Genomic DNA, 23,068 nt, shown 5'->3' with positions numbered 1-23,068 from the left:
AAATCACTTCCTTTAACCCCATGTGACTTTTTACCCCTTAGAAATAAAGAAGACCACAGACTATTGGGCTTACCTCTAAGACCTTTTTTTTTCTTATGTTATTTAGAAAGACTCACTGCTTCCTGAGAATCCCACCTAGACATTCTTGATACATTATTATTATTTTTTTTTACAGAGACAGAGAGAGAGTCAGAGAGAGGGATAGATAGGGACAGACAGACAGGAACGGAGAGATGAGAAGCATCAATCATTAGTTTTTCACTGCTCATTGAGACACCTTAGTTGTTCATTGATTGCTTTCTCATACGTGCCTTGACCACGGGCGTTCAGCAGACCGAGTAACCCCTTGCTGGAGCCAGCGACCTTGGGTCCAAGCTGGTGAGCTCTGCTCAAACCAGATGAGCCCACACTCAAGCTGGTGACCTTGGTGTCTTGAACCTGGGTCCTCTGCATCCCAGTCCGACGCTCTATCCACTGCGCCACCGCCTGGTCAGGCTTGATACATTATTTTTTAAATGCACTTCTAATTTTTGTCGCTTAGGGAAAAGTTTTTCTCCTTCAAAATTTTCGGGTTTTAGAAAATATTACACTGAATAGGAGAAAAGTTGCAAAGGGCCTTTGGGGATGTGTGCGCATAGGAAGCCCCTGGCCTGGTTTTATTGACCAAAAAAGCCAGAGGCCAAAGTCCGGAACGGCGGGTAGGGAGACAACGCCCCGATCTCTGGGGCCCCTCCCCTGCCATTGATCCACCCGGCGCCCCTGCCCTTTGAGCCCGGCGGTTCTGTTGCTAGTACGAGCGTCCTGAGCGCTGCGAGGGACAAGGCGGGTCAGGCGGTGGGCGGCATGCTGCGGCTGCTGGTGTCCCGCTGCGCCCGGGGCCCGAGGGCTCGCAGGGTCGCTCGTCCTCCCGCAGGGCTCGGCGACCACTGCCGCAGCGCCAGCCACCAGACCTCCGACGCCCCCCTGAACCAGCCCCCCAACTCCCAATTTGTGGCCCGGCCGGTGGGCGTCTGTTCCATGATGCGGCTGCCGGTGCAAACCTCCCCTGAGGGGCTGGACGCCGCTTTCGTGGGCGTGCCCCTGGACATTGGGACCTCCAACAGGCCCGGGGCGAGGTAAGGCCGGGAGGATTCAGGGACACGTGTCTGGGTAGCCTGAGGGCCAGTGGGCATGTAAACCGCACAGGGGGCTCTGCTCACCTGGAGTCAGGTTGAAAGCTGGTGCCTGGCTCCAAAGAGCCCCTGATCATTTAAGAGTTTATTTCCCTCCGTTTTCATCGAGTAACCCCCAGGGCTCAACACGTGTGGTAAAGAAAGGGGGACCTGCGACAGGAACCTCTCCACACCCTGATCCCCAGACCTTGCTGGGACGCAGGCTGGGGGTATGGTCAGCATCCACTGGCAGGGGACATTTGGGGACAGAAGCTGGCAGCCCCTTCCCAAAACCTCTAGATGTCACCTGCTTCAAGAATTGTTCAAATTGCCCTGGCCGGTTGTCTCAGTGGTAGAGCGTCGGCCTGGCGTGCGGAAGTCCCGGGTTCGATTCCCAGCCAGATGGGTGCACACAGGAGAGGCACCCATCTGCTTCTCTACCCTTTCCCCTCTCCTTCCTCTCTGTCTCTCTCTTCCCCTCCCGAAGCCGAGGCTCCATTGGAGCAAAAGATGGCCCGGGCGCTGGGGATGGCTCCTTGGCCTCTGCCCCAGGCGCTAGAGTGGCTCTGGTCGCGACAGAGCGATGCCCCGGATGGGCAGAGCATCGCCCCCTAGTGGGCGTGCCGGGTGGATCCCGGTCAGGCGCATGCGGGAGTCTGACTGCCTCCCCGCTTCCAGCTTCAGAAAAATACAAAAAAAAAAAAATTGTTCAAATTATGGCAATTTTCCTAAATTCAAGTCAGCAGAAATAAAATCCATTTTCCTAGTTATGGAGCTTTAGCTATTTCTGATTCAGCTCAGCAACAACACATCTGACTACTGGCCTAAAATGATAAATGCCACCATTTATTAAATGTCTACTAAGTGCCAGGCACTTTGCATAGATAATCTCATCTACCTTAATTCTTACAACAATGAAGTAAGGGAAATACCATTATTATTTTATAGATTAGGAAACTGAGGCTCAAAGACATTAAGAAATTATCCAAGCCCTGGCTAGGTAGGTAGCTCAGTTGGTTAGAGAGTTGTCTGGTACACCAAGGTTGTGGGTTCCATTCCTGGTTAGGACACATACAGCAGTGAATGCCTGAATGGATGGAAGAGCAAATCGATGTTTCTCTCTCCTTCTTAAAAAAAATCCTCTAAATTAAAAAAAAAAAAAATCAAAGTTTTAAAAAAAGAAGTTATTCAATACCATTTAGTAAATTGGTGATGGGTGGGCTCCTAAATCTGTTCCTTTAATCTCTTAATATCTAGCTTGGAATAGTGATTTTTTTTTGTTTTTCATTTTTCTGAAGCTGGAAACAGGGAGAGACAGTCAGACAGACTCCCGCATGCGCCCGACCGGGATCCACCCGGCACGCCCACCAGGGGCAACGCTCTGCCCACCAGGGGGCGATGCTCTGCCCCTCCTGGGCGTCGCCATGTTGCGACCAGAGCCACTCTAGCACCTGAGGCAGAGGCCACAGAGCCATCCCCAGCGCCCGGGCCACCCCTGCTCCAATGGAGCCTTGGCTGCGGGAGGGGAAGAGAGAGACAGAGAGGAAAGCGCGGCGGAGGGGTGGAGAAGCAAATGGGCGCTTCTCCTGTGTGCCCTGGCCGGGAATCGAACCCGGGTCCTCTGCACGCTAGGCCGACGCTCTACTGCTGAGCCAACCGGCCAGGACTGGAATAGTGATTCTTAACCAGAGTTATTTTGTCCTCAGGGGACATTTGGCAGTGTCTGGAGGCATTTTTGGTTGTCAGAACTTGGGGGGAGGGGTACTACTGGTATCTAGTGGGGACAGACCAGGGATGCTGCTAAACATTCTACAATGTCCAGGATGCCCCCGCCCCCAATAACATCTAGCCCCAAGTGTCACCAGTGCAGAGGCTGAGAAGCCCTACCGAGGCAAGGCCTCTAAGCCTTCAGGGATGCTCACAGGATACTCCTTCTTCTTCCAGATTTGGACCCCGACGGATCCGGGAAGAATCAGTGATGCTTCGGACAATCAACCCTAGCACAGGGGCCCTCCCTTTCCAGTCCCTCATGGTTGCAGACCTAGGTGATGTGAATGTGAATCTTTACAACCTTCAGGACAGCTGCCGCCTAATTCAGGAGTCCTATCAGAAGATTGTAGCTGCTGGCTGTGTTCCCCTGACCTTGGGTAATGGCATCTGCAAGGGCAAGTGCAGGTCGCTGTGCTCAGGGATTATATACAGTGGGCTGGAGTACAGCTACTTCTCCAGGGCAAGCCACTGTGACTGCGGGGACAGTAGGACAGAGAACATTATTAACTCATGTATTTTAACCCCCCAGGGGAGAGGATATTTAAATGTTGGACTAGTATGATGGACAGGATCGGACTATGGGGGAGGCAGGCGAGGCATGCACCTCTGTAAAAAATTTAAGGGTCACCGAAAAAATCAACAGTAAGTATTGCTGATTTCCCCTTTTGCCTCGTGCTCCAATGGCTCAGAACAGCAGTTACTGGTCCCATCTTTCTTTACAATTTATCATGGATTTTCTTTTTCTGCACAAAAGATTTATTGATTTTTCCTGAGGATTCCCTCCCACCATCTATCCAGGAGCTGCCTTTGAAGCCAGTTCTGGGTTCCCCCAACTCTGGGTCAACCATGTATTCCCTGAGTGTCTAAGTCCCTGAGGGGCAGGTGGCCTTCAGTAGGGATTGTTGGGCACCAGGTTACTTGGGAAGAGTTTGAGGATATGGTTCACGATCACTTGTTGCACTTTCTGGTATCCCATAGCCATTGCGAAGTCCACGGGGGTGTCGGTCTCAGTGGTGAGATCAGCTTCTTGGGCCAACGAGGCCTCCACGCACTTCACATGGTTCCCATGCACGGCATACAGCAGTGGCATCCCTCCATTCCAGTCATACGTGTTGATGTCCACGTCATGCTTGAGCAGCAGCCCCACGATGTCCGTGTAGCCAGCTGCACTGGCCAGTGACAGGGTGCCCTCCTGCTCCTTGGCCAGGATCTATGGGTTGGCAATCCACACAAGCAAGAAGCAGACTGTCTCAATGTTTCCGAAGGCCAAGGGCCAGAGTGGGGGGAGGAGTGCTTCAGGGGGCGGCCCCAAGGGGGCAAGGCTCCAGCATCCGGTTCAGGATTGCCAGGCTGTGGGGTGCAGGGGAAGAGGCTGAGCACTACTGTATCAGAGCCATCCAGGGCCTTGTCCCCGGGGTCTTCATGGTCCCCTCGATTCTGCAGTGTGGAGCTGCTGGGTCAGGCTGGGGTTCTCTGCAGGCTGGGTAGGCTCTGAAGGTAAAGCGCCAACAAACTGTCACCCCAAGCTGCAAGCCCGGGTGCCCCAAAACTTGGAGACCTAATTCACAAACTTTTCTCCTCCAACTGATATAGGGGGGAGCAAGCTGGTGGCTGGACCCTCGGTACCAGGGTCCCATCTGGTTTATAAATAGTTAAAATGACACAGTTGCTTCTGCTGAGACACAGAGCAACTTCTGTCGTGGATTGTTTTTGAATGAATTTTTTAATTTTTTATAATAGTGTATGCTTTTTGTGTGTGTGTGTGTGACAGAGACAGAGAGTCAGAGAGAGGGACAGATAGGGACAGACAGGAAGGGAGAGAGATGAGAAGCATCAATTCTTCATTGCAGCACCTTAGTTGTTCATTGATTGCTTTCTCATATGTGCCTTGATCGTTGGGGGACTACAGCAGACCAAGTGACTCCTTACTTAAACCAGCGACCTTGGGCTCAAGCTGGTGAGCCTTGCTCAAACCAGATGAACCCACGCTCAAGCTGGTGACCTTGGGGTTTTGAACCTGGGTCCTCCTTGTCCCAGTCCGACACTCTATTCACTGTGCCACCACCTGGTAAGGCCGTGAATGAATTACTTTTGAAAATGTTACCTTAAAAGATTGTTTATCTTGATTACTGAGGTTTTCGGCATCCCTTAAGTTTTGCACCTCACCTCACCCTCTCCATCTCTGTCTCTGCCCTGGATCCCAGGCCCAGGGAAGGCAGGAACAGGGGCTCAGTGTGACTGCTGAACTAGTTGAAGGACATTGTGTGAATGACTTTGAGAGCACGACACAGGGCAGGTTCGTCCATGTCACGGTCTGTATCAGTGTATCTGGTGGCTTTCCCCTTCCTTAACCCCGCCCACTTCCACTGTAGCATTTCTTTCCCATCTGGTTTATAAATAGTTAAAATGACACAGACCATTTTCTAAATAGCATATTTATTTTTGCCAAATTGGAGAGGCCGGACTGCAGAGAGAATAGTGGCTTTCTGGTTGGCCTGGTTTGAAATCTCAGCTCTACCTCCCACTAGCTATTTCTGCCTCATTTCCTCTTCTATAAAATAGGAAAAATAACAAAACCACCACCTGCCATAGTCTATGCTGTGAGGGACATATAATGACAATGCGTACACAGAAGGCCCAGCATGGTGCTTGGCAGAAGTTAAGCTTCAATAAATATTAGCTATTATTATGAGTTGTTACCCATAGTAATATTTTTCTAGGCCTGTGCTGTCCAACATGGTAGCCACTAGCTGCGTGAGGCTATTTAAATTAAAATTAATTTTATTTTATTTATTTTTATTTTTTGTATTTTTCTGAAGCTGGAAACTGGGAGTCAGTCAGACAGACTCCTGCATGTGCCCGACTGGGATCCACCCTACATGCCCACCAGGGGGCGATGCTCTGCCCATCTGGGGCATTGCTTTGCTGCAACCAGAGCCATTCTAGTGCCTGAGGCAGAGGCCATGGAGCCATCCTCAGCACCCAGGCCAACTTTGCTCCAAAGGAGCCCTGGCTGCAGGAGGGGAAGAGAGAGACAGAGAGGAAGGAGAGGGGGAGGGGTGGAGAAGCAGATGGGCGCTTCTCCTGTGTGCCCTGGCTGGGAATCGAACCCCGGACTCCTGCACGCCAGGCCGACGCTCTACCACTGAGCCAACCGACCAGGGCTAAAATTAATTTTAAATTAATTTAAATTATTTAAATAAATATTTAATTAATTTAATTATTGCTTTAAATAAAAAATTCAGTTCATCAGTTGCATGAGCCTTCTTTTAATAACTTCATATAGATAGTGGCCACCAGACTGGCCAGTGCATTTTTATAACATGTCCATCATTGCAGATAGTTCTATTGCACAGAGCTGTTCTGGGCATTTTACCTGTAAACCTTAATTTGTTTAATTTCTCCTTTTTGTTGCGGCACCTTAGTAGTTCATTGATTGCTTTCTCATATGTGCCTTGACCGTGGGCCTTAAGCAGATGGAGTAACCCGTTGCTCGAGCCAGCGACCTTGGGTCCAAGCTGGTGAACTTTTGCTTAAACCAGATGAGCCCGTGCTCAAGCTGGCGACCTCGGGGTCTCGAACCTGGGTCTTCCGCATCCCAGTTCGATGCTCTATCCACTGCGCCACCACCTGGTCAGGCTTAATTTCTCCTTTTAAATGACAGTGTCATTTCAAACACCCAGTGTCTCTTTCCCCGCTGAACAAAATATTATTTTAGCTGGGGTTGTAATTCTTCAGTCTCATAGAAAGCCCAGCAGAATCGGGCAAAGTGGAGACTGTTCTATGTAACACACAGGCCTCGGGTCTTAACTGTATTGCAGAAGTTTTCTCCTTTTTTTCTCTTTGCAGGTGGAGATCACACAATCACATATCCTATATTGCAAGCCATGGCAAAAAAGTAAGTTCCCAATGTCTGGGCCCTAGGGAATAAGTTGTTTGCTGCTAGAGGGCATCAGGTGATCTGTGCTGGCTCAGGTTATGGGGAGGGGGTGCTGATAGGAACTTCCCGACTGAGTTACTTCTGTGGATCAGAAGGTCGGGCTCCAGGTGCCTCTGTCAGTCACTAGCTAGAAGCCAAGACTATTATTAACAGTTCCTGCCATCCTCCCTTGCCCTAGATCTGCTCTGGTATGCACGCTCAGCATTTGCTTCTTTTTGGAAGATGAGTCCCTAGTGAAATACACAACCCCAGTTAACTCGTTTCTGTTTTGCTCAAAGGCCAAACCCAAATACTGACAGGCTCCATGGTACTGCTTGCTGAGGAGAGGCCCTAGTTTTCTCCTGCAAGGGCCCGCTGGTGAATTAATTTGAGCAAGAGACAGATGGTCCAAGTCAGTGGCAGCTCCAGATAGAATTGTTTTTGAGAGAGAGGGAAAGAGAGAGAGAGAGAGAGAGAGAGAGAGAGAGAGAGAGAAGCATCAACTCGTTGCTCCACTTAGTTGTGTACCCATTGATTGCTTCTCATGTGTGCCTGACTGGGGATCGATCTGGCAGCCTTGGGCGACCTTGAGTTCAAACTGGTGACCTCGGTGCTCCAGGTCAACACTATCCACTGCGCCACTACCAGCCAGGGTGGTAGGATCCTAATGTGTGGGTGGGTACAAGTCTTTTCTTGAAGCTGTGTTTGCCTAGCATTGTTTTGAATTCTGTTTTTTCGGAGTGACCAGCAGGGTTGGTGGAGATTATGGCGAGAGAGCTGGATCCAAGCTGCTTCCTGGTGCCCCAGCTTGAGAAACGGTGGCTTTGATTAGTTCAGCTGAGCTCACCCTTCGTTGTCATCCGCCCAGCACTCTCCATCTGTGAGGACAATTCTAGGTGATAGGTAGTGGGTGGCAACTAAAGCACATGTCTATTTTCAGCCCGATGTCTCTGAGTTTATCACTCTGAGCTGCTAAGTCATTTGAAGGCAGAAACCAGCTGCAGGGCCTTTTACTGATGCCAGGTCTCCCCTCCTTGGCTGTGAACTGTCATCAAGTTTCAGTGGCCTGGAGGGTGGCCGTGCTCGGTCACCATGAGGAGGCCTGGCCTCTGAGCTGCCCTGTGTCATCAGGCATGGCCCTGTGGGGCTGCTGCACGTGGACGCTCACATGGACACAGCTGACAAGGCCCTGGGAGAGAAGATCTATCACGGGACGCCCTTCCGCCGCTGCGTGGACGAGGGACTTCTGGACTGTAAGCGTGTAGTACAGATTGGCATCAGGGGCTCTTCCATGACCTTGGATCCCTGCAGATACAGCCGGAGCCAGGTGACAGACCAAATGCCCCTTCCTCCGTCCTCTGCCTGCAAAGTGCCTTCCTCTCCATTGCTCACTCAATGGTGGCTATGGATTCAACAGGGGATTTTTTTTTTTTTTTTTTTTTTTTTTTTTTTTTCATTTTTCTGAAGCTGGAAACAGGGAGAGACAGTCAGACAGACTCCCGCATGCGCCCGACCGGGATCCACCCGGCACGCCCACCAGGGGCGATGCTCTGCCCATCCTGGGGGCGATGCTCTGCCCATCCTGGGCGTCGCCATGTTGCGACCAGAGCCACTCTAGCGCCTGAGGCAGAGGCCACAGAGCCATCCCCAGCGCCCGGGCCATCTTTGCTCCAATGGAGCCTTGGCTGCGGGAGGGGAAGAGAGAGACAGAGAGGAAAGCGCGGCGGAGGGGTGGAGAAGCAAATGAGCGCTTCTCCTGTGTGCCCTGGCCGGGAATCGAACCCGGGTCCTCTGCACGCTAGGCCGACGCTCTACCGCTGAGCCAACTGGCCAGGGCGGGGATTTTTTTTTTAATTAAAAAAATTGATTGATTTAAGAGAGAGAGAGAAAGAGAAACATTGATTTGTAGTTCTACCTATTTGTGCATTCACTGGTTGATTTTTGTATGTGCCCTGACCAGGGATTGAACCCACGGTCTTGGCATATTGGGACGATGCTCTGACCAACTGAGCTACCGAACAGGGGCTTTGATAATCAAGTTCTGAAAATGGGGATGAAAGACTGAGTTTGCACCCAGAGGGCCGTGTGGAGCAGAGAGGAGTGAGCAGAGGAAGCCTCTTAGAGCTGGGTGGGGAGACTACTGGAAACAAATTGACCCCTGGGACTTGGCTGGCTTGGAAAAGAGCCAGGGGAGTCCATACCCAAGGCGAGCGGCCCCCTTACTTCTCACCTTCCTACCTGCTGGGCAGAGTGCCTCCTGGGGGAACATACGATAAGACCCAACTGGAATCAACACCATCCCACTAAATTCAGTAAGAGGAAGGAGCCAACAGGAAAGGCGCAAGTCCCCATGCGAAGGCCAGTCCTCTAGACAGCTGTTCAGGAAGAGCTAGCATGAGTGTCCCGAGTTTCTCGAGGTTTAGCCATGCTTCTCTCTGATTGGGAGTCCAAGGTGATGTGGGCACAGAGCTTAGTGTGGGGTTGGCACATAGGAAATGCCCAGTGAGTGCCACCAGGCAGACCCCTGGACCTCCCACTCTGTAATTCCTACCTCCTTCAGGGCTTCCGGGTGGTCCTGGCTGAAGACTGCTGGCTGAAGTCGCTGGTGCCTCTGATGGCGGAAGTGAGGCAGCAGATGGGAGGCAAACCCATTTATATCAGCTTTGACATTGACGGCTTGGATCCTGCCTACGCCCCAGGAACAGGGACACCTGAAATTGCTGGTCTCACCCCTAGTCAGGTACGGAGAGGCTCCACCAGTGACCATTCCGGGGGTAGGGGAAGATTTTTAACTCCCTGCTTTCCTGGGCCTTGTGGTGAGTCTTCGGGAATTGGGACAGGACTGTGAAAGCAGGGCACATGGGCCTTTACTGTCCTCAGGGCCACCCTGGGTTTGAATACTGACTTACTGAGGCCTGGATGGTTTTAGCCAGGGCCCTCATTTTGTATCTCTGGGATATCACAGCCCTTCATTTGAGATTTCTCCTGCTGGTCCACCCGTAGTCGGTTCATGGGGACAATACTCTGGTACCCCAATTAAGAACATTCAACTTATCATTTTTAGGTTTTAATTTTAGAAGTGCACACAGTGGAATTAGCCACCTACCAAGGCAGTTCAAGATCTTTAGCGACACCCAAATGATTTCCCATAGGGTGTGCCGAGCATAAACATAGGGAGGCAGAATTGGGGTGTGGTTATAATGAGAAGGTAAGCTCCCGGAGGGCAGGGCCTTGGTCTCTTCACTACCCGATCTTGGGTAGTGAGGGTTTTTGTGAGGACATGAAGACGGCTTAAACCTAATCAATAATCTTGTATCCTCTAAGGAAAAATGGCCATCACTGTCTCTTGAAAGCCATGATCAGGTCCCGTCACAGAGATTTCTAAAACTCATTCCTCAGCTGCTTCTGGGCTTTTCACCTGCACAGTGGAAACTCCTTCAAACCAAGCGCTTCCTCCTACCATCCCCTCACTTGTCCTGTCTTCCAGCAATGTCTAACTACGGGTACTTCCTCTGTCTTGGTGCCTTTCTCCTCTGCCCGGGCTGCCCTTTTCCTGCTCATCAGCTTGGTCAACTTCTTGAGCTAAGTGTTTCCACCGCGGGGAGGCCTTCCCCTGCCTCTGTGGGCTGTTACGTGTTCCTCTCCGATCCTCTGCTCGCTTTCCTTGAAGTCCTTAATGCATGATATTGAAACGATTGAGGCCCTGGCCGGTTGGCTCAGCGGTAGAGCGTCGGCCTAGCGTGCGGAGGACCCGGGTTCGATTCCCGGCCAGGGCACATAGGAGAAGCGCCCATTTGCTTCTCCACCCCTCCGCCGCGCCTTCCTCCGCGCCTTCCTCTCTGTCTCTCTCTTCCCCTCCCGCAGCCAAGGCTCCATTGGAGCAAAGATGGCCCGGGCGCTGGGGATGGCTCTGTGGCCTCTGCCCCAGGCGCTAGAGTGGCTCTGGTCGCAACATGGCGACGCCCAGGAGGGTCGCAACATGGCGACACCCAGGATGGGCAGAGCGCCGCCCCATGGTGGGCGTGCCGGGTGGATCCCGGTCGGGCGCATGCGGGAGTCTGTCTGACTGTCTCTCCCTGTTTCCAGCTTCAGAAATTGCAAAAAAAAAAAAAAAAAAAAAAAGAAACGATTGGTTTGCTCGTCCCCGTCATCACACTGTGGAGCCCTCCAGGGGCAGGGACAGAGGCAGGGACTGTGCATGGGTCATCTGTGATGCCCATCTGGCAGTCAGTAGCTGTTTACTGAGGGAAAGCAATAGTTTCAAGTCAAAAGGTGGGCACGTGTTGGGAGAAATCCACTGAGGCCTGTACCAGTTGCTTTCCATTGTAAATGTTTGCCGCTGTGGCTGGACCACGAACAGGCTCTGGAGATCATCCGGGGCTGTCAAGGCTTGAACGTGGTGGGATGTGACCTTGTGGAAGTTTCACCACCATACGATCCTTTTGGTGAGTACACAAGAGAGCTGTGATCCGTAGGCAGCTGCTAGTTTAAACTATATTAATCTAGCTAACAGGCAGCAGATGGATGGGTCCTTCTGTGTAACTCAGGAACCTGCTGAGTAGGTCCTACGGTGAAGAAAATAAACCTATTATCGCACACCTCACAAGCACGAGCTAATGAGCCCAGGAGGGAGCGAAGTGTTATTAACTTGCCCATCAGTCAGCAAAGGAAGCCAGTCTACAGTTTAGAGACAGGGTGGTGCACTACCACCCTCTTAATATTTCATGGAAAAGTGAATTTTTAAAGGGTAAATAATATAGTATTTGTTCATATTGCTAAAGTGGGGAGTTAGCTGGCTTAGGAGGGATGCTCAAAGCAGATGCCGTCCCAACAGTTTTAATTTAGAAAACCTTACGGAGTTAGGCCTATTAGCCTCAGAGGGAACATACCATTATTAAATAGGTTTTCTTTTGGGGGAACTCTGTTCTCAGAGTAAACAAAGAAACTTCTTAACTTTATCTGCCCTGACCGGGGATGGAACCTGTGACCTCAGTGTGCCAGGATGACACTTTATCTACTGACCCACCCGGCCAGGGCCAGAATCTTCTGCACTATTTCCAAATGATTGATGGAGCAGAATGCCAGGGAAAGCATGGTCGTGGGTGGTTGGGCAGCCCCCCAAAAGAGTAGGAGGGGGGACCTGGGAAGAAAGACGAAGGGAGGAAGGCTGAGCAGTCCAGAGAGGTGTGGCTGGGGGTGGGGAGGCAGTCTTCACAGTGGGTTTTGATTCTTTGTAGGAAACACGGCCCTCCTGGCGGCTAACCTGCTGTTTGAGATGCTGTGCGTTCTCCCCAAAGTGAGAGTCGTCTGAACCTCGTGCTCTTCCAGATAAAACAACAGACTGGATCAATGACAAAACTCAGGAATTTATGAGCAAGCAGTCAGTACTGAAAAATTTATGCCCATAAAACTTTCTGTCAGGTGACACCGGCAGCTGTAAAATCAGGGCCTAGAGTAGAACTCTAACCCAAACAGCTAATATTTCTAAGGAGTTTAAATTCACTTACGAAAACAGAAGCACTTGTGCTGTGCTGATTTTTTTCTTAATGAAATTTGATGGGGGATAAAGGGAAAAGGGATGAAGAATTTAGTTCAAAGTTACCTAAAAATTGGAGGAATGAAATAAAGACTATGAAATAATACTCTATACACTTTCTATGTTTCCACAGTGTCTTCCTTTAAAATACAGCTCTTCCTCCAAGGATCATGGAGGGGCTGCATCTTGGTTTTAGGACCATAAACAAAAAGTTTGAAAGAAAGTAACACATGCCTGACCTGTGGTGGTACAGTGGATAGAGCGTCGACCTGGAACACTGAGGTCACTGGTTCTGAACCCTGGGCTTGCCTGGTCAAGGCACATACAAGAAGTAACTACTATGAGTTAATGCTTCCTACTCCTTCCTCAATTCCCATTTCTCTCTCTATAATCAACAAATAAAATTTTTTTTAAAAAAGAAAGTAACACAGGCCCTGGCCGGTTGGCTCAGTGGTAACGCATCGGCCCAGCGTGTGGATGTTCCAGGTTCGATTTCCAGTCAGGGCACACAGAAGTGCCCATTTGCTTCTCCACCCTTCCCTCTCTCCTTTCTCTCTGTCTCTCTCTTCCCCTCCCGCAGCCAAGGATCCATTGGAGCAAAGTTGGCCCAGGCGCTGAGGATGGCTCCATGGCCTCTGCCTCAGGTGCTGGAATTGCTCTGGCTGCAACAGAGCAACGCCCCAGATGGGCAGAGCATCTGCCCATAGTGGGCATGCCAGGTGGATTCTGGTCAGGTGCATTTGGGAGTCTGTCTCTCTGCCTCCCCACTTCTCACTTCAGGGAAAAAAAAAAGTAAAGTAACACAAAGATACTAATAAATGTCCCAGTTGAAAGCCCAGGAGGGTACATGAAATGTATTCTAAACCAGACGACACCCACTGGCCTCCCGAACAGTCCTTCGCGACACTTCCTGAAGCCTGTTCTGCATTATCTACTCTGCTAGCTGACACACCCTGTAGAGAGAAGTCCCCCAAATCTGCAGTTAGGATATGCTGATTCAGCCATGTGCTGAGTTAACTGAAAATTCAGCTTTGTTGATAATGTGTCCATGATCCAATCATCATCTCATAATGCAGAAGCTACCCGTAATCATCACACATTAAAATAGTTTATTTCTGTTTCCAGTCGGTAATATTCTTAAAACAAAAATAACATCCGCTTTAGTGCCTGTTCACAATACAAAACAAAATCAACATAAAAAAGACACCATTTGCCAAATAAGTTATTTGTTCCTAAGAGTATCAAAAGTGCAAAATATTCACCTTCTTTTCAGGTCTGTTTCGAAAGTATAATTATTCTCCTTGACAAACTGAATGAACAGAGTCAGCAGCTGCCACACTGTGTGTGCCTTCAAGGGACAATGGCAGGTATTCGGATGTGAGCAACATTTCATTTGTTAGAATGTTTTCCATCAGCTTTTAAAGAATTTTCCTGAAAAAAGGTCTTGAGTGTTTGCTTCTAATCCCATTTCCCAAACAAAGCAAATCACTTAAAACACATTCAAATCCCATTCCTCTTTATATCAGGGAAACATCTATGTGCTGAATGAGGAGGAAATCAACCTATTATTTGAAAACCACAACCAAAATTTCAGACTCGGTAAGGGATGGCAGCGAGACCAGAGACCAGCCAGACCTGCGAGACCACGTGACTGATGGAAGTTAGGGCAGCCTTGCTCACTGAACTTGCTTAGTTAGGGCTGCTGACCTCCGTGTTAGACAAATTGTGCCAATGCCACCTTGGCAATAAAGAAATATAATGGGCGTGTATTCCACAAAGACTTTTAAGGCCGGTTTTCATAACCACCTGCTACACATGATGCAGTCTCTATGAACCAGAAAAACCTACCTGTAAGGTCGTCAATGTTGTCTTTATAAGATACATATTCGAAGACTAGGAAGTTAAAACTGAAACTGGGTCTGTGTGGTTACATATATCAGAAAAAGAAATGGTGGCATTGGCTGAGCATGACAATGATTCATACATTTGACACGAAAGTAAACAAATTAATAGGAACAACATTCAGGAGGAAAGGCTTGGGTGTCAAGGCTAAAGTTCATTTTAAAATAAAAGCCCCCCTTGAAGAGAAAAAAGAAGAAAAAAAAGATAAAATAAGAGCTCTCTTGTATCCTCTTGGCAGATATATCTGCCCCCAAAGAGATCTGCAGAATTTTTGGACTAGCCTGACCTGTGGTGGCGCAGTGGATAAAAGCATTGACCTGGAACGCTGAGGTTGCCAGTTTGAAACCCCAGGCCTGCCCAGTAAAGGCACACACGAGAAGCAACTGCTATGAGCTGATGCTTCCTGCTCTTCCCCGCATTTTCTCTCTCATGTCTCTCCAAAATCAATAAATGAAACCTAAAAGAAAAAATTTTTTTTTGGACTAAAATACTTGCCAGGAATGTTTTCAATCCTACTATTACATTCCTTTCTTAGTATGAATGCAGGGCACAGCTGTCTGATGGTGCTTAATGATGAAATTTTTAAAAATAAACAAGTCTGGGGAGGTTTTGGTTTTCAGAAATTAGGATCAGAAATCCCATTAGTACCAGATATTAATAATAAAAATCTACCATCGAACCAAAACAAACTCATTTAAGCAACCTGGCCATAAAAGACCCAGAAAATAATTTTGAGGACAGATGCATCGAGGAGCCAAATGAATTCCACGACCGTTTCTACCTGGCAGGCACCAAGAGGAGCGTGTGCTGCCACTGGCGGAAGGTCACGTGGGAAATGAACCAGGCAGTGATTCCTTTACTTTTTTCATAAAACTATGGATTCTATGACAACTGTAGAAGTTCCTGGGCTCAAAGAATTTACTACTTGTCACTGAAGCTCAATATTTAAGCTATTCAGGATCCAAACGGCTTAGTTTAAAGCAGTTATGATGAAAGAAAATACTCACTTACTGTCCCGTCACTAATTTTGACCCTTCATTTTACAAACTGCTTTGAAAGGGCAGTTTGCTTTGACATTTGAACAGACCAGTCTTTGAGGCTGTCCAGACTCCACTGGTGGATCTGCCCTAGAGAAAAGGGAAGCTCTCTAGCTGGTTGGAACGATCCCGCCTGGAGTCCATCTTACACTGCAGCTCAGCAAGCTGATGACAGGTCTGACCCTGGTACTGGCGCAGGGGCTGTGAGTTAAGAGGGAAATGATTAAGGTGAGATATCAAAATATAGGCCAGAAGCTCAAAGTAAGCCTTCTGCAAAACAGGAGTCTAGAACAAATCTTGATTCACTTGTCACGAAAGAGGACTTGAAGATACAGCACATTTGAGGAAACAGTGTCCAAAACACAATTGTTGAGAAACGTTAGGTTCCTTGATACAAAGACATGTCGGGTATTCTACTAAAGAGACACCACTCATCGCAGTCGGGAACGAGTCTTCAGCTTAACATCTACTGGCTTATAGCAGCTTCTTTCTATGTTCAGAGAACAAGGTTAAAGTTATGGCTCCTAATATCCATACCCTAAAATTGACAGAGGCAGAAAGGCATTTGAAGACATACATGTAAATGGCTCAAGTCATTACAGTACTTCTTGCCGTGCGGATCCCTCTTGGCTACATTTAGAGTTGGGGAGGTGACTGATGGGACGCTCACAGAAGGGAACTTCAGTCACTGCCCAGCTCTCCCTTCTCTTGCCTTGGGAATAAAACCAAACTTACATGTAGAACGCCCACTCAGCCCTACACGTTTAAAACCATGGCTGAAAAACTGCTGCAGGGGGATACCCCCAAAATATACTTTAGCCACTCCCTACCAGAAAAACCGTTCAATGTACAGACTGCTTGGATCTAGGCCTCTCTCAGGACACGGGGCCTGGAAGCTGCTGTGGTGGTCCCACTGTCCCAGCATGCACCATGGCAGAAGCTCAGCGGGCCAGAGGGGCGGAGAAAGGCGGCCAACGACCTGCCCAGAGACCAGCACACCAGGCTCCCGAGCTCCATCGGTACCGGTACCGCTGCAGGGCGAGCGCGTGTCGCGTGTGCTTCCACGTAGCAGAAACTGGGCGGGGGCGGGGCTGTGAGCGTGTGGGGACCATAACAGAAGAGGGAAGGAGCAGTCTATTTTAAATAGTACGGCATTCAGATGAGGAAAATAAAACCCAAAGGAAAATGTTTTCATCTAGAGAATTCAGCTTGCGGTATTTTCACTCCTAGGTTAGCACAGGACAAAGGAAAGATTCTTCTAGCCATTGTTCCAGAAGAATAATCTAAAATCTATACTCTGTCCGTTGTGATAGTTTTGAGTCCTGAAAATACCTGTTCCCAGGGGCCTGTAAAAGGTCTGAAGAGTTCAAGTCTCTTTTTGAAGTGCTCTCAGTCTAGTTCAGGCCAAGATGGGATATAAAACCTCTGTAAGGAGCCTTCCAACAGGCGTTCCATCCATAAGGACAGCTTGCTCAACTTCCCTTTGATGGGCCTGGATCCAGGGCCACAGAAAGATTTCCCTCGGGACTCCCCCAGGTGGAGGGAAGAGTTGGGGTCCCCGCCCCCTGCCATGGCTTCCTCCTCTCCGACTGCTTTCTGGGGCTTGAAGAGGCAGAAGTACTTCTTGTGGCCGTTCAGAGCCAGCACGTAGCCGGTGTAGTCCCGCTCCAGAAAGTGCTTGTCGTACTGGTTGGGGATCGGGGCCGCATCCTGGGCGAATTCTAACAAGTACTCGAGCCACTCTCTGTGTTTATCCAGACTCAGGAAGGAGAAGTGCAAGCTGCTGCTCCTGCGGAAGGAGAGCCGGAGGGGTCAGGGGGACATCCGACACGGTCAAGGGCAGGGGCAGAAACACCTCCGTCAGACCTCCAGTAACGAGAAGAGGCTTCACGTCAGGTGGGGCCAGAGCACAGACAACGTAAAGGACCTCTGTGGGAGCCAAGGGCTCCTACAACAGCTGCCACTTGTCCCTTGCTGGATGCTACTTGTCACTCTCAGTGTTCAGCATCCGGAAAATAGAACTAAGAGGACATGAGGTCAAGAAGGAAAAAAGGTCCCCTCACATGGCTTAGATTACTGGGTTAGAAAGGTCATGGCCAACATCATGGTGCAGGGATAGAGCGCCTCACAGAGAGGAAAGGAGTCGTTTCCTCCGGGCCCCTCCTTACCCAGGTGGGCATGCTGTCTCCCCTCCCCCACCTCCCTCACACACTCGAGCTCACCCGGTGAACGTGTAGACCTCCAGCGCGAACTTCTGTAGGAGGCTGGTCTTGGTGGCATTTGACAGGATGAGGACCACGTTCATGTGGCCTGGCCTCAGGCGGACCAAGTTGCTGGTGTATGTTACATCTGTGAGCTCAGTTACCTCCACAAAGCCTCTTTTAGGAATTTTGCTGTGAAAAATATTGAAGAATTAAGATGTTATCAAAGTACGGAATGCCATTTTTAAAAGGAACAAGTGGAAGAAAACAGTACGTTCTAACTGGATGAGATCTATTATCTAATATTCCCGAGCCTGGCACACTGGGGGCTGGGGCTGGGCCCTCCTTGGCAACCCCGGGTCTACAGAGGGCCTCTCAGATGCTGCCATTCGGCCGGTGGAGAAGCTGCTTCAGGACGGGACAAAGGCCATCGAAGCTATGGTGATGCTCCGTTCTCTGCTCTGGCTATCCAGCATCGCTCTGACAAGCTTCTTGGCTTCCTGCCCTCATCATTAAACCCAGAGTGAGAAGTTGAGTAGAAGGGGGTCTGGTGTCTGAGGGGGAGAGGGTCTCGGTAGACAGGACCAACAGGGACCCTCCCTGTGCCCACACTCGAACCCAGGAGGCAGGCCCAGGAAAGGAGGAGTTCTGTACATCCCCCACATCCGAACACTGCTGTGTGAGACCATGCGGCCCGTAGGTGTGCTGCAGAGAGGAGGTGGGTGTGCTAGAAACCTGCTGTTTTCTTTGGTGAAGCTGGGCTCCGTCCTCCCGGCCTTCTCCTGGGCTCCCGCTTTATCTGGAGGGTGCGACTCCCGCTCGTCGTTTGAGTCACTGAAGTGAGGAAAACGGCTTTCACATGAGAAGAGGACAAACAACCGCGGGTTCTGGGCTCCCCCTACAGAAACCGCGCCGAGACGTCACACAGGACCGACCTGAAAGCCTGCACGATGACCGTGCCAAAGAGGATGAAGAGGGCCGAGAAGACCAGGGACAGCAGAAGGGGCATCACTTCCCGCCTGAAACAAGGGGACAAACGCACAGTCCGCTCAGCTCGGCTTGGGCTGCTGTGACACACCACTGAATGGTTTTAGGTTTCCTCCCTTTGGCCCAAAGAACAACACCCCAGAGAACTCCAAACCAATGCAGCATTCACAGCAATGAACATTGTTTGATTTCATACGAATAGAGGTTTCTGGGGGTGGCGGTGGGGACAGCAGAGATTTCCCCCTTGTTGTTATAATTCACAGATAGCTTATTTTAAGGGTCTGATTTTGTGTCTCAGTATCACAGGCTGTGCTTACATATCCTGTAGAAGGAAATAGTAAGAGGGGTCATAAAGGATGTCAGCGGGGAGCAAGGAAGAACATTCTGACGTCAAGGGTAGTTAAGATTAAGATGCTTATCAGGACAGGGGAATGTCATTACCTTTAATGGCATTGCCTAAAAAGGCTATGAAGTTCTTTATTTGATATTTTTCCTGACTGAAATAATTCAGACGTGGCTCAGAAGGGTGGAGTAGGGAAAAAAAGTTGACCCTTCACAATTTCCTCTAGAACTGGTATCCTAAAACTGTATTCACCCACAAACACTCATTAAGGGCCTGCTGCTTTTCGGGCGCGGGCTGGGTGTTAGCAATCATGAATACGAAGGAAATGTGCTCTGTCCAGTTTCCCTTCTCTCAGGGACTCACTGATTGGTGTGCACACCGCTACACTGGACTCCACGTGGGTCAGGCCCTTCATCCCAGGCCCTGGGATGAAGAGGACAGTCCCAGGCTCTGTTGTCCGGAAGGGCAGCCAGGGGTGATCCTTTCTTTTCCAACCAGTGGGAAAGAGTCAATCAGCAAATACAAAAAAAGTGAAGTTACAGAAAGAAAGTAAAAGGGGAACAGTGTTGAAAATGTGTAAACATTCTGCCAACTGCCCATGTTGAAAATACACTCAAATCAAAGGAGGACAGACTCTTTACAAAAGAAAAACAGTGGCCCTGCTATTAACGCAGCAACAGAAATTCAATCTAGCAATATTCCTACCAGTTGTTGTGAAAGACGCTATCCCAGCAGTTTGAGACGTAGTCAGAAGCAGAGTAAAGCCACCGAAGGAGAAAAACCTATTGAGAGAGGAAGTGGATGACAGGACCTGGAAGAAGCCCTCGACCCCCACACAGTGCTATTGCTGAACCTTTGCTCCAGCCCTGGAAGCTCACCAGCCCTGCCCAGCGCCCCCTCTCCTGGGCCACATGCTTACAGGGGCAAGTTCATCGTTCAAGTCCGGGAGCACAGCTTCTGAGGACAGAAGAGCTGGGTCCTTCCGCAGCTGGTCGAGATAACCCAGAAGGGTGAACTTGTCATTCTCGCTCCCCGTCCAGGGCTCCTCCAGGGTTTTATATACCACCCTGCCTGCCATGTTGCGCCTTTCTAAGATAGACACCTGGGAGAGAAAGAGCGAAAACCATCAGAATTCTCAAAAGGATGATCCCAAGTTACCATTGTTTGCGTTCTTTCCAGAGAGGATGGAAAACAGGGTCTAGCGAAGTCAGCAATAAAGGCAGACACAAATATGGATGACTATAAAACATTTGCAAGAGATTTAAATAATTGTGACAAAAGAAATTATGGTGACTTTCCAAAGCTTCTGTTAAAAGTTAAAGCCCTTTCTTCTCAATAAACTTGGTATGATAACCTCTTACTTTATAACAAAGGGACCCCTTGTTTTTTAGAGTGATTTTCTTTTTCTTTTTTCTTTTTTTTTTTTTTAAATTTTTTTATTTACTCATTTTAGAGAGGAGAGAGAGAGAGAGAGAGAGAGGAGAGAGAGACAGGGGGGAGGAGCTGGAAGCATCAACTCCCATATGTGCCCTGACCAGGCAAGCCCAGGGTTTCGAACCGGACCTCAGCATTTCCAGGTCGACACTTTATCCACTGCACCACCACAGGTCAGGCTAGAGTGATTTTCAATGATTACCAAAATGATGGAAAAGACAGAGAAGAATTGAGTGATGAGAGAGGAGAGGAAGGAGAGATCAGTTAGGATGCCATGAAAGTGAAGGAGAGCCAATTCCGAAAGCATATTACTGGTAGCCTAAGGAAGATTCTGCAAAACAGATACTGCAAAGCCCTGGCCGGTTGGCTCAGTGGCAGAGCATCTGCCTGGCGTGCAGGAGTCCCGGGTTTGATTCCCGGCCAGGGCACACAGGAGAAGCGCCCATCTGCTTCTCCACCCCTCCCCCTCTCCTTCCTCTCTCTCTCTCTCTTCCCCTCCTGCAGCCAGGGCTCCATTGGAGCAAGGTTGGCCCGGGTGCTGAGGATGGCTCCATGGCCTCTGCCTCAGGCACTAGAATGGCTCTGGCTGCAACAGAGCAACGCCCCAGATGGGCAGAGCATCGCCCCCTGGTGAGCATGCCGGGTGGATCCTGGTCGGGTGCATGCGGGAGTCTGTCTGACTGCCTCCCCGTTTCCAACTTCAGGAAAATACAAAAACAAAACAAAAAAAACAGATACTGCAAGACTAGACTTGCCATGGGGCAAAACTGGTGAAAAGGACCAACGCCCTTCAATCTTTACTCATAGGAAAGGTGCTTTCTGTGAAGAACCAAGGTGCTTTCTGTGTAGAAGGTGAAATCTACAGGGTAAGACCGTTTTAAGAGTAGGCTTTCAAAAAGAGGCCCAGAGATTTCTGGATTTCCTGGGATTTCCTGAGGAAGGAGAAAACAGAATCAGGTGCCCACGGCTTGTGCAGAGCTCGGGATCAAAACAGAAACCATGACTCACCGCTGACTTTCCTCGGAACGTCTCACTGTCTGGCAGGAAGGTGTGGGCAAACTCCGGCTGCCGATTACTGTAGACGTGCACGAATCTCACTGTATCTTGTGTGTTTGCCAGGGCAAAGGACAGGAAGGCCTCAAAGGGTTGACTCGATTTGGTGGCCTCAGCAGTCAGTAAAACCACACAGTACCTGTGCCACAACAGGAGACATAACCAACCCCCGAGGCTGTGATTAGAAGCTGTGATGGCAGGTGCAGGTGGAGGAGAGAGGATGCACTCACGTTAGAGAAGTGAATACATTTTACTAATGAAAACTCTATGTTCAAAGTCTCTAATGAGAGATGACTTCCAAGTCATTCATGACCTGCTTCTTTTCCAAACTAGTCATGTCTTCCCCAAACCAGATCACCATACTCAGGAATTTCTTTTAAGGCAATGGTCACTGAGTCATTGACACAGAAGGACCTTTCAGAAGCCATCTGGTCAGTTCTTCCACCACAGGCAGGGCTGGCCAAGCCTCTCAGCCCACAGGCTGCTGAGCCTCATTATGAAGGGCTTCCTTTGCAATGATTCCAATGGAAAGTTTAATTTATCATTCATTTACTCACTCTCTGAGTATTTCCTGAGCACCTACTATATGCTGGTATGACAGATGATGTTCTTGCTCTTGGGGAGCTTATACGAGACCTATAGACTCACCCTGCATGGAATACTCTAGTAGGAATAGTAACTCTCTCATACCCTGTGCTCCTTTAAAGCAGGGGTCCCCAAACTTTTTACACAGGGGGCCAGTTCACTGTACCTCAGACCGTTGGAGGGCTGCCACATACAGTGCTTCTCTCACTGACCAACAATGAAAGAGGTGCCCCTTCCAGAAGTGCGGCGGGGGGCTGGATAAATGGCCTCAGGGGGCCACATGCGGCCCGTAGGCCATAGTTTGGGGACGCCTGCTTTAAAGCTATCATCACCCCTGACACCTGGCTAACATCTACTCATTCTTCAGGTCTCGGCTAAAGTTTTACATCTTAGGGAGATCTTCTCTGACCCCTGGGCCAAACTAGCACATCCAATAATTTGGTCCTAACGGACCCTGAATTAATATACCCACTACTATAATAGTCGTCAGTCACTATTTGTTACCTAAATAATAAATTCTGACTGTTGTAGGGTAGATGTTTAGTTGCCCTGTAGTAAAGTGTGACCATGGCCCCTCTACTGCAATGACAAGCAGAGCGAAGCCTGGTGTCCTTACTTCCTCTGTCGGTGAGACCGTTTCACGGGGCAGAGTTCATGGAACAACTTCTGGCTAGTGAGCCTGGCTGCTAACAGATACTTGTTTTGGGTGATGAAGTCATCAAGGACCTGTTTCTTCATACCCCGGGCCTGGAGGAAAACCAAGAAACAGTTTATTTTATTCCGTTTTCTCACAGCAAAAGAGCTTTACTTACAAGCTCAATGAAAATGTGGCTGACCCTCGCTACAGTAACATAACAAAAGAAGAAAGTTCTGTTTGAGCAAATAAACATGTGATCTACTTCAGCCAGGCTGGGCTGAAAGCAGCGCCCTAGTTCCTTCAAGTCAAAGGAGAGTCAAAGGCCTTTCTATACTGCTTTATGCTGGCAGATTTTTATAAAAACCAATCATTTTACATTTTAGGCAAGTTTACTTTAAGATTTGTAGCAAACGGGACAAGTAACTACAGTCCAGCCCTGGCTGGAGAGCTCGGCTGGTTGGAGCATCATCCTGATAAGCAAAGGTTGTGGGTCTGATCCCTGGTCAGGGGACC

The 23,068-nt window shown here is 49.4% G+C and overlaps 2 protein-coding genes and 1 pseudogene across 3 annotated transcripts in view; 1 reads left to right on the top strand and 2 right to left on the bottom strand.

Moving 5' to 3' along the window:
* Window positions 1-763: 763 nt before the first annotated feature.
* AGMAT (agmatinase (putative)) lies at window positions 764-12,487 on the top strand. 2 transcript variants are annotated; one of them, XM_066375172.1, is made up of 7 exons: window positions 764-1,115; window positions 3,096-3,196; window positions 6,771-6,819; window positions 7,972-8,167; window positions 9,401-9,580; window positions 11,201-11,285; window positions 12,078-12,487. In XM_066375172.1, exons 1-7 carry the CDS (start codon window positions 844-846, stop codon window positions 12,149-12,151), a joined length of 957 nt encoding a protein of 318 aa, XP_066231269.1. In that variant the 5' UTR covers window positions 764-843; the 3' UTR covers window positions 12,152-12,487. The 2 variants fall into 2 exon arrangements, with proteins under 2 accessions (XP_066231269.1, XP_066231268.1); XM_066375171.1 differs by having other exon boundaries at window positions 765-1,115; window positions 3,096-3,298.
* Window positions 3,809-5,511, bottom strand: LOC136397217 (DNA-binding protein RFXANK pseudogene; annotated as a pseudogene).
* A 978-nt stretch (window positions 12,488-13,465) lies between the features above and the next one.
* DNAJC16 (DnaJ heat shock protein family (Hsp40) member C16) overlaps window positions 13,466-23,068 on the bottom strand; it is a 29,825-nt gene continuing 20,222 nt past the window's right edge. Inside the window, exons 8-15 of the mRNA XM_066375150.1 lie at window positions 22,535-22,665; window positions 21,289-21,472; window positions 19,766-19,948; window positions 19,552-19,628; window positions 18,452-18,535; window positions 18,252-18,350; window positions 17,538-17,708; window positions 13,466-17,104 (exon numbers count right to left, since the gene is read on the bottom strand). Of these exons, the coding sequence (XP_066231247.1) occupies window positions 16,705-17,104; window positions 17,538-17,708; window positions 18,252-18,350; window positions 18,452-18,535; window positions 19,552-19,628; window positions 19,766-19,948; window positions 21,289-21,472; window positions 22,535-22,665 (1,329 nt within the window). The 3' untranslated portion in view covers window positions 13,466-16,704. The remainder of the gene's footprint in view (window positions 17,105-17,537; window positions 17,709-18,251; window positions 18,351-18,451; window positions 18,536-19,551; window positions 19,629-19,765; window positions 19,949-21,288; window positions 21,473-22,534; window positions 22,666-23,068) is intronic.

The sequence above is a fragment of the Saccopteryx leptura genome, chromosome 3 (genome assembly GCF_036850995.1).
Source record: "Saccopteryx leptura isolate mSacLep1 chromosome 3, mSacLep1_pri_phased_curated, whole genome shotgun sequence".
Taxonomy (NCBI): domain Eukaryota; kingdom Metazoa; phylum Chordata; class Mammalia; order Chiroptera; family Emballonuridae; genus Saccopteryx; species Saccopteryx leptura.
The sequence above is the reverse complement of the archived record's forward strand: the minus strand, read 5'-3'. Positions and strand labels throughout refer to the sequence as shown.

What these genes read in the sequence shown, in the direction of transcription:
- AGMAT (XM_066375171.1), top strand. Translation starts at nt 844, where the DNA reads ATGCTGCGGCTGCTGGTGTCCCGCTGCGCCCGGGGCCCGAGGGCTCGC. An exon ending in CTGTGTTCCCCTGACCTTGG is followed by an intron (nt 3,299 to 6,770) that starts GTAATGGCATCT and finishes TTCTCTTTGCAG; the next exon opens with GTGGAGATCACACAATCACA. An exon ending in GCAGATACAGCCGGAGCCAG is followed by an intron (nt 8,168 to 9,400) that starts GTGACAGACCAA and finishes TACCTCCTTCAG; the next exon opens with GGCTTCCGGGTGGTCCTGGC.